The sequence below is a fragment of the Jaculus jaculus genome, chromosome X, assembly GCF_020740685.1.
Source record: "Jaculus jaculus isolate mJacJac1 chromosome X, mJacJac1.mat.Y.cur, whole genome shotgun sequence".
Taxonomy (NCBI): domain Eukaryota; kingdom Metazoa; phylum Chordata; class Mammalia; order Rodentia; family Dipodidae; genus Jaculus; species Jaculus jaculus.
The window spans coordinates 95,429,664-95,439,846 of NC_059125.1; the positions used below are offsets into that span (position 1 = coordinate 95,429,664).

Sequence of the window (10,183 nt, forward strand, 5' to 3'; positions counted from 1 at the left end):
AGGAACATCATTAGAAGTCCTGAGATAAGGGAAAAATAAAGCTGAATGTCAATAAAACATCACAATTCATATTTTAATCTTTTAATAAAATATATATTTTTTTCATTTTACTTTATCTTTTAAGATCGTGTCTTAGTGGCTATGCGGCTCTGACTGGTTTGGAACTCACTACATAGACCAGACTGGCCTCAAACTTATAGCAATTCTGCTTCTGCCTCCCAAGCACTGGGATAGCATGCATGGGTCTTTAATATCAATATACAACTTTAATACAATAATACAACCATCTTTAATGCAATATTAAAATCTCTCACATTCGCACAAATATAAGGCATCGTCATATCTTTATTTAGTACTACTGTTGCAGTTACTTTTTTGTTACTGGCAGAAAACACCCAACCAAAAACAGGTGATGGGAGAGAATGATTTATTTTGGGTCTAAGCCTCAAGGAAAAGCTCCACATTGGAAGGGAAATGATGGCATGAGCAGAGGATGGACATCACCTCTGCCACAGTCAGTGGAACATGGCATGCCAAGAGTGAGCCAAATACTGGTAAGGGGGACCTGGGTATTAAAACCATAAGCCTGCTACCAACAACAAACCTTCAACAAGGCTCCAATTTCCAAATTGGCACCAGGTGGGGTCCTAGCATTCAGAACACATGAGTTTATGGGGGACACTTAATTCAAACCACCATAATCTGCCTCTGGCCCCTGAAACTGATGACCATTCATGATATAAAATGCAATGCATTCAGTCTAATGTTAAAAGTTATTATAGTTTTATTTCAATTTATTTACCAGAAGAGACATACACACACAAAGAGAAGGAGCATGATGGGGTCTCCTCCTGCTGCAAATGAATTCCGGTTATATGTGCCACTCTGTTAAGCTGGGTTTATATGGGCACTGGGAAATCAAATACAGGGCATTTGAGCTTTACAAGCAAGCACCTCAACTGCTGAGCCATCTCTCCAGCCCAGTACCCATAGTTGTTATCAACCCCAATAGTATTCAAATATCCCCATAGTCCAAGGTCTCTTAACTGTGAGCTGTAAAACCAAAATAACATTATAGTACAATGTAGACAGTCACACTGTAAAAGATGGCATTTAGCATAGCAAGGAAATACTGAACCAATATAAGATCTAAAACAAACAGAGAAAACATCATATCCTATAGCTCCAAGTCTGGCATCTCTACTCAGTGACAAAGTGTCTGGAGCCCAAATTTCATGCCTATAGCTGAACTGCTAATGGCCTGGGCGACACACTATCCTGAGCTCACAGCTCTTTTTGGCTGCAGGAACATAGTCCTATATCTACAAATTATTCCTGGGTCTACAATAAAAACCATTATTCATCCATCTTATGACTCCACAGGACCTCCACATAGGGAATCCTAACAACCCTGCCTCATATTGCCCAAGACCATTTACCAGAAATAAAACTGAATTGCAACTCCAATAAGCCTTTCTCCTACATCTGTTATACTCCCACAGTACCAAGTGGGTTACCAACTGTCCATCCAGGGAAGTATAAAGCCAACTTTGAAGAATAGAACACTCCTTCATCATTTAGGCTCCTTACTTTCAAAACAGTCATTATTCTTTCTGGTATCCCAATGCAGAATACCTGGCCAAATATCAATGATTATAATCTCTCAAACAAATGCACCTAAACATACCAGCAATTTTGGCCCAAAGTTTTCATTTCTTTCTTTGCCATATCCTTCCAGACCATTTCTATGCAATATAACCACACACAAGTTCTCTGTATATGGGAAGAATGCAACAAACTTCTCACCCAGCTGCTTGTAGCCCAGTGTGGACAAAGCTTATTCTTCTCCTTTTAAGCCAAACTTCATAATCCATTGTTCTTAATGGATTTAGGTCTTTCAACTCTAACAAGAATGGTTTTAGAGAATTGCAAGGTATCCCTTAGACCAAGGTTTCAAATCCTCCTACATTCGTCCTACAAATCAGTTTCAAAAAGCTAAAAGCCACATGGTCAGGTTGCTAGCAGTTACAACCCCACTTCTCTGGTACCAATTTTCTGTTGAAGTTACCTTCTCATTCATACATCTTGTAAAATATTTCTCCTACATTCTTTATATGCTTTTAAAATTATATCACTATTTCCACATATATCACTAAAGAGCATTTTTTATGATGGAGTGGAAGAAGTGATGGTTAGAAAATTAGGGGGAGGGAGGCAGAGAAAGTAGTGTTAGGTTGGACTAATTTAGGACTTTTAGATATTCCTAACATAAGATTAGGGCTTCCTACTCCATATGTGCACTTTGAAAAACAATGAGACATCAAATAAATAGAAACAAATTCTGCATGTTTACATGATGGCTACTTTAAGTTTTAATTTTTTTTCAAGGTAGGGTCTTGCTGTAGCCCAAGCAGGCCTGGAATTTACTATGTAATCTAAGGCTGGTCTCAAACTCACAGTGATCCTCCTACCTCTGCACCCCAAATGCTGGGATTAAAGGTGTGCACCACCATGCCTAGCTAATTTATTATTTTTATTTATTTATTTACTTTCAAACAGAAAGAGACAAGAGAGAGTGAGAAAGAAAGAGGAGTGAGAGAAGCCAGGCGTGGTGGCACACACCTTTAATCCCAGCACTCGGGGGCACAGGTAGGAGGACGGCCATGAGTTCGAGGCCACCCTGAGACTACATACTGAATTCCAGGTCAGCATGGGCCAGAGTGAGACCCTATCTCAGAAACCAAAAAAAAAGGGGGGGGGAGAGAGAGAATGAATGGGCAGGCCAGGGTCTTCAGCTACTGCAAACATACTCCAGATGCATATACCACTTTGGTGCATCTAGATTTACGTGTGTAGTGGGTAATTGAACTGGGTTGTTAGGGTTTGCAGGCAAGCACCTTAATCACTGAGCCATCTCTCTAGCCCTACTTTCATGTTTTTTAATGTTTCTTCACTTTTTTATATTTATTTATTTGAAAGCAGAGAAGGAGACAGCGATAATAGGCATGCCAGGACTTCCATCTACTGTAAACAGACTCCAGATACATGCATGCCACTTTGCATTTGGCACCACGTGAATACTGTCAAATTAAAGTCTGGTTGTTAGGCTTTCCAAGCAAGCACCTTAACTGCTAAGCCTTCTCTCCAGCCTCTTCTTCCATATTTTTTGGACTTTTTGTGATTTCTTTTCGATGCTGAGGACCAAACCCAGAGCCTTGCACTTGCTAGGCAAGTGCTCATCCACTGAGCTAAATCCACAACCTCTGAAATTTGATCTTTTTTGTCTTTTTGGTTTTTTGATGTTGGGTCTTACTCTAGCCCAGGATGAACTGGAATTCACTTTGTATTCTCAGGGTGGCCTCGAAATCAGGTGATCCTCCTATCTCTGCCTCCTGGGTGTTGGAATTAAGGGCATGCACCACCACACCTGGCTTGTCTTTCATGTTTTTTTAAAAAATAATTTATTTATTTGGGCTGGAGATAAGGGTTATAATTTAAGGTACTTGACAGCAAAGCCAAAGGACTCAAGTTTGATTCCCCAGTACCCATGTAACACCAAATGTACAAGGAGGTACATGGGTCTGTTCTTCATTTGCAATGGCTAGAGGCTCTACTCTGCCTTATTCTCTCTCAAATAAATAAAATACTTTAAAATATTTCATTTTTTATTTGAGAGTTAGAAAGAAACAAAGAAAGAAAGAAAGAAAATGGCAGATAAAAGAGAATGGGCACTCCTAGGGCCCCAGCCACTGCAAGTGAACTACAGACACACAGCTACTAGGCAATCAAATCGGGGTCCTTAGGCTTTGCAGGCAAGTGCTGCAACCACTGAGTCATCTCTCTAGACCCTCGAGGTAGGGTTTCACTCTAGCCTAGACTAACCTGAAACCCAAGTCTGTAGTAATAGGCTGGCCTCAAATTGATGCTAATTTTCCTACCTCTGCCCCCTGAGTACTGGGAATAAAGGAATGTCACCACCTGGCTAAACCCATTATTTCTTACACTAATTTTAAAAAAATTAAATTAAGTCAGATGATGCATAGGAAGTGAATTATGCAAGGTTTCTGTAAAAGGATTGTGCATGTCCTCATGCAGCTTTCAAAACCAGAGCTCAAGAAACCTCTAAAAATGTTTTGAGGGCTGGAGAGATGGCTTAGCTGTTAAGGTTGTTGCCTGTGAAGGTCCCACGTAAGCCAGACACACAATGATGCAAACACACAATGTCGCACATGCTCACAAAGGGGCACACTTGTTCACAGTGACTAAAGACCCTGGCATGCCCATTCTCTCTCTCTCTCTCTCTCTCTCTCTCTCTCTCTCTCTCTCTCTCTCTCTCTCTCTCATTCTCTCTCTCTCTAAATAAAGAATGGCTTTGACTCCCCACCACCAGCTTTTGCCAGCATGTTGCCTTCAGTCCTCAACCTCACTACCAATGAGACTTCCTGAGCCCAGGATCAAAACAAAATGGCTGCCCACCCTACCATCGACATGCACAGGGAAGTTTTCTATCAGGAGTACAAAAGTTTGGATATGTTCAGAAATTTCTCCCCCTCTTTCCACCCAACCACCCTCTCCTCAAGCCTTCTGCTGATCTTCTGGAGTTGCTGGGTGGCACCTTAAAGCTAGCTGACTCTATGAAACCCATGGCCCCGGATATGCTGCTTACTACCTAAAAGGTACCCACCATTGGAAGGAAATAAAGTTTTTGTAGAAAAGTTGAGGTTTAAGCAAGTGTAACTTTGGCCTGACTTGCTTAAACTCTAGTCAGGTCCCATGTTAGAATCACAATCCTCAATGAGTCTGCTGGAACAGACTCAGCAGTCAACTCAGATCTCGAAGCTGCGAAGCCTAGTACTTAACCAAAGAGGAAATTGAATAACGTGAGATTAACAAACTCCTCATCTTTGGCACCCTACCTGACTTCCTCTTGCTTGTCTGGAGGGGACCACATTTCAGTAAAAACTGAGGGACTACACAGCCAGCAAGTGGCTGTGTTGCTGTGGCTCAGTTTCCACGGGAGAAGCGGCACCTCGTGTTCCGTCTGCTTGTACTCCATCTTCCCACCGGAAATGAATTTGCGTCACAGGATTGACGTGCATAACGTGACCACAATATTCAAATTTCCGATCACTGAGCATCATGGGATCATAACCAAAACTACAAAATGCATGTCTAAATTGGCCATTGACTAGATGTGTTCACATAATTTCAACATCTTTGCCCCATCATGGTTAAGAGCCTTTTGGCTCCTGAACATAGATGTACAGTTCAGTATTTCATCATGTTTACAGGTTTAGAAGAATGATCTCAATACTCTGTGGCTGTGTGTATGGAGATAACAATCTACCTAACTCTAATCAATAGGTCTCCTATATAACTTGTAAGAGTTGGGAATATAGTTCATTAGTAGAGTGCTTTTCATGCAGAAAGATCTGTGTTCAATCTCACTGCTGCAAAAAAGAAATCTGTGGATTTGGCTTGAGACCTAAGGCTTCCACATATTAACAGCCACTTGTGGACACATGACATATGTAAGTAGAACATGCTATGATGTGGAGAGTAGATCTATCAAATGACAATATCAGTAGCATGAATAGGGAGACAAATTTAAGCTTTAAGAGCTCATGATGCTAACATGGCTAGTAGAAATTCTACATTATTTAATGTTCACATAATTCTATCCTTATTTATTAATGGAAACTCTTATTTATTTCATTAGATTTATTATTAAAGGTATAGAATTGAGGTGTGGATCAAGGTCCCTTCTGAGATTTCTAGGTTCTTGTGTCTTTGAACAATGATTTGGACAGAGATAAGTGGATAGTAACTGAAAAATGAGATAGTTTGTTAAGAAAGAAATGCTGTTGAGTTTGGAAATGGGCTAGAGCTGGAAAGAGAAGCAAATGTTCCCTGTAGCCTCAAGTATTTGTGATTAAGCCTTCTATTTAGTCCTCAGCTGGTAGAGCCTTTGAGAAGTGGAGGCTGGATGGAAGAGTTATCTCACTAGGGATGGGCCTTGAGGGTTATTCCTCTAGTTTACTGGATACTTAGGAGCTCACACTTGTTGCTGCCTCCTGCTGATATATAATGATGTGACAATATATGAGGTCCTGGTGTCCTGGTCTTCAGTGCTTTCTCTACCATGATGAAACTTCCCATTGAAACTTTCAGCCAATATAAAAAGTGTCCTCCCATAGTCTGATGTTTTGTCATAGGAACAAGAAGGTAAATGCTTCAGAAACAATGAGATAATGAGAGTGGGATTGTTGCTTCTATAAATTTGAATATGTGGTTTTTGTCTTTTGGAATTTGTATACAGAAGAATATGGAAGGATTTGGAACTTTGGATTAGAGATTCCTCAAAGTGCTATAAGCAGGGATTGACGGGCTATTCTGGAGAAAGTTGGAAAGACCACAGTATAGGAAGAACTAGGTAGACTATGAAAGTTTGGCTTATGAATTATCACATTTCGTTGGAACTGGGTTGGAGGCAGTTCTTTTGATATTTTGGCTGTGTTGCATCCATGTACTGAGAATATGAGCAGAGTTGAATTTAAAAACAATGGTATGATGTGTTTGGTGAAAGAAAAACCTAGAGCAAGAAGCTATGTGTAATGTAAAGTTTGGCACAGAAAGAAATGTAAGTAAATTTAAAACTCCAGATTCATTAGGCTGCAATCATTAAATAATTTCAACCATTAAGAATGGATCAGCTGTTCTGCAGTTGCTCAATAGGAAAGATCCCCTTAGGGTGAAATCTCTGGCTTGGATAGAAAGTAAGCAGCATAGCTGGAAGGGTAAAAAGTTACCTAAGCATATTAGAATTCAGAGGATTTCATGCCATAGATACTGATATGAAGCTACAGAATTTGATCTTTTCTATGCTTGTTTTCTGTCTTTCATTGGTCCAGACTCTCCTTTTATGCCTTCTTTTTGCAGTGAGAATGCTTACTCTGTGCCACTATGTCTTGGAAGAATGTAACTTGAGTTTGGGTTTTCTAGGGCTCACAATTAAGAGCCTATCATAAATCTCAGATGAGACTTTAAACTTTTTTAAAGTGATTTTTTTTTGAGGTAGGGTTTCACTCTAACCCAGGCTGATGCAGAATTCATTCACTGTGTTGTCTCAGGTTGGCCTCAAACTCATGGTGATCCTCCTACTTCTGCCTCCCAAGTGCTGGGATTAAAGACTTGCACTGCCACACCTAAAAAAAAAAAAAGTTTATTTAAATTTATTTTATATTTATTTATTAGAGAGAGAGATAATGGGCACATCAGAGCCTCCAGCCACAGCAAATGAATTACAGAAACATGTGCCACCATATGCATCTGGCTTATGTGGGTTCTCAGGAGTTGAACCTAGGTCCCTTAGGCTTCTAAGGTAAGTGCCTTAACTGCTAATCCATCTCTCCAGTTGATTTTGGATTTATGAGTGGTGTTTGGATTAATAAAGTCTGTGGGGACCTTTAAAGTTGGACTGAATGCATTTTGTATCATGAGATGGTCATGAGTCTGTGAGGTATCATGTGATGTTTTGATTGAATAATTTCCCATAGCTTTATATGTTTATGATTAAGCCTCCTAATTTGTTACAAGCCTTTGGGATGTTGAGCCTTACTAATGGAGGACTGTCAATGGGGACAGACATTCAGGTTTATTAGTCCAGCTCACTGAGTGTTCAGGAGATCACCCTTGCTGCTGCAACTTGCTGATCTATGACAATGTGACAAGATGTCATTGTCACACTTCCCTTGCCATGATGAAACTTTTCCTTAAAAACATTTTATGAACTAAACCCATTCCTCCAATAGGCTGTTTCTGTTTTCTGTCACCAACAAGAAGCTGCAGCTATATCAGAAATGCCCAGAGATTCCATGGTTGATGACTAAGATGGGACAGGCCTGCAATGCCTGTGTAGGAGATGAGATGTAGGCTGGCAATGTCTGACCTGGAAAAGAGGGGCAGACCAGTGATGTCTAGCTATAAAAGGGGTGTTTAAGGCAAGGTATGTCATACCCAAGGCTAGTGTTACCTAGTTAGGCTGGAAACTTGAAAATATAGGTAGTATCCCAGGTCTATATTATACTTCCTCATTTCTTTTTTTTTTTTTCTCTTTTGGTTTTTCAAGGTAGGGTCCCACTCAAGCTCAGGATAACCTGGAATTAAGTATGTAGTCTCAGGGTGGCCTTGAACTCATGGCAATCCTCCCACCTCTGCCTCCTGAATGCTGGGATTAAAAGTGTGCACCACCACTCCTGGATTCTTCTTCTTTTTCTTTTAGATACACAACAAGCACAGGAAACACACTTTAGCTTTAGTATTCATTTAAAAAAGCTCTGGGGCTGGAGAGATGGCTCAGTGGTGACGTGTTTGCCTGCAAAGCAAAAGGAACACAGTTTGATACTCCAGGATCCATGTAAGCCTGATGCACAAGGTAGCACATGCACCTGGTGTTCATTTGCAGTGGCTGGAGGCCCTGGCATGCCCATTTTCTCTCCCTCTCTCTCTCTCTCTCTCCCCCTCCCTCCCTCCCTACCTCCCTCTCTCTTTCTCTTTCTCTCTCTCTCTCTCTCTCTCTCTGTGTCAAATAAATAAATAAGTGAAATATATCTTTTAAAAAAGCTCTGGTCTAAAATAATGTTGAAACAAACATTTCTATCTGTAAGTATATACCCCCTCCTTTACTGTTTAGCTCCTAAAATGAATAGGGAAACTTATTGCTTTAGATCTGCATGATCAGTTACCCACCTTTGGTTTTTTGTGAAACTAAGCCTACCTTACATTTCAAAGAGGGGGGATACAAATTTCTAATTAGTGATTTTTTTTCTTAGGGCACACCCAGATTTGATGTTATTATGTAATGTGTATCGATATTATTTTTATATGTTGTTTTGTCAAAATGGAGACATCACGACATTATTCTAAGCACACACATAACTAAATAACAAAATCCGTGGCCATTTAAGTTCTTCCATTTATTTTTATCTTATATTGACATTTTTTTTGTTTTATACATAGGTATTTCTTGGCATACAAACCTAAAATTTGTGAATGTTATTGTTTTGATTTTATATTAAAAATCTGATAAATGCATATTCACAAACTTGAATAATTTTAACTTCTTAAAATCATCTGTGAGAAAAAGCCTAAATAGGTCTTTATTAGCAGACACACCTGTAGGACTGTGCTTCAGGGACTAGGGAGGCCAGCTGCCTGAGGTGCAACCTCACTACTGCCTGTGAGAAAGTACAGGATGTCATGTCTTCTTTCTGGCTTGCTTGAAGAGAATCTTCCTTTCAAATGGAGCTGATAAAGGAATAGGCATACAAAACTGAGGACACAAAAGGTCTCCTGAGGGATTTCTGGAGGTACTACTCCTCAGCACAAAAGGGCATTTTTTCTAATCTGGAATGTTCTAGGGTCTTTCTCTGCTGCCTGGAATTACTTCTTTCATTTTCCCACCAACTCAATGGATCCAACACTGAGGAGGATGGAGCAAAGAGAAAATAATGTGCTTGCTGAGTGCTGCATCAAGTTCCTGTGCCAGGATGTCCTACCTCATGAATCTGGTAGTACTGCCTGTTCTGGGATGTCTATAAAAAGAATCAAAATGATGGGAAAATTTTCCTATTTTAATTTCCGTGTCAGGCTAAGGAATGGAAAAATAGGTCATGTGTCATATAGATCTTCATATCTCTGAAATTTGCCATGACATCCAGGCTTGGAAACTGCCCCCATAGCCAATGATGCATCTTCTGCTATCTTCCTTTGGGCCTATGGCTCATTGCATCTCACCTTACCACAGAAGTTTCCTCCTCCTTGTTATCACAGAAGAACATAAAGGCCTATGGTTTATTTGCAGGACAAACTGCTGCCTGATAAGTCTTTTCTGGGATCCAGTCAATGTACAGAAATGTCAAATCCAAGCACAGTACTCATGTGGAAGGTTGGAAGCTGGGAAGTGAGTCTGTGTCAGGGGCATATCAACCACTGTGGGGGAAGTTCAGCCACATCTGCTTGGTTATGTCACACCTTCCTTGCCTACAGATGGGAGAAGGGAAAGAAATCCACTATTTCCCTCTTAGCACTAATTTCTTGAATATGACACAAAATTTATTTCTTCCATCCATTAGTTCCCCATAGAGTACTCTGCTTGAAATTATCTAGGGGGGGACTTTCAGAA

General features: G+C 40.2%; 1 protein-coding gene across 1 annotated transcript in view; it reads right to left on the bottom strand.

The window, feature by feature from the left end:
- The window catches only part of LOC101605750 (nuclear RNA export factor 2-like), a 45,272-nt gene extending 40,216 nt beyond the window's left edge, over positions 1-5,056 (bottom strand). The window contains exon 1 of the mRNA XM_045139915.1: positions 4,917-5,056. Within this exon, the coding sequence (XP_044995850.1) occupies positions 4,917-5,056 (140 nt within the window). The remainder of the gene's footprint in view (positions 1-4,916) is intronic.
- Between the last annotated feature and the right edge of the window lie 5,127 nt (positions 5,057-10,183).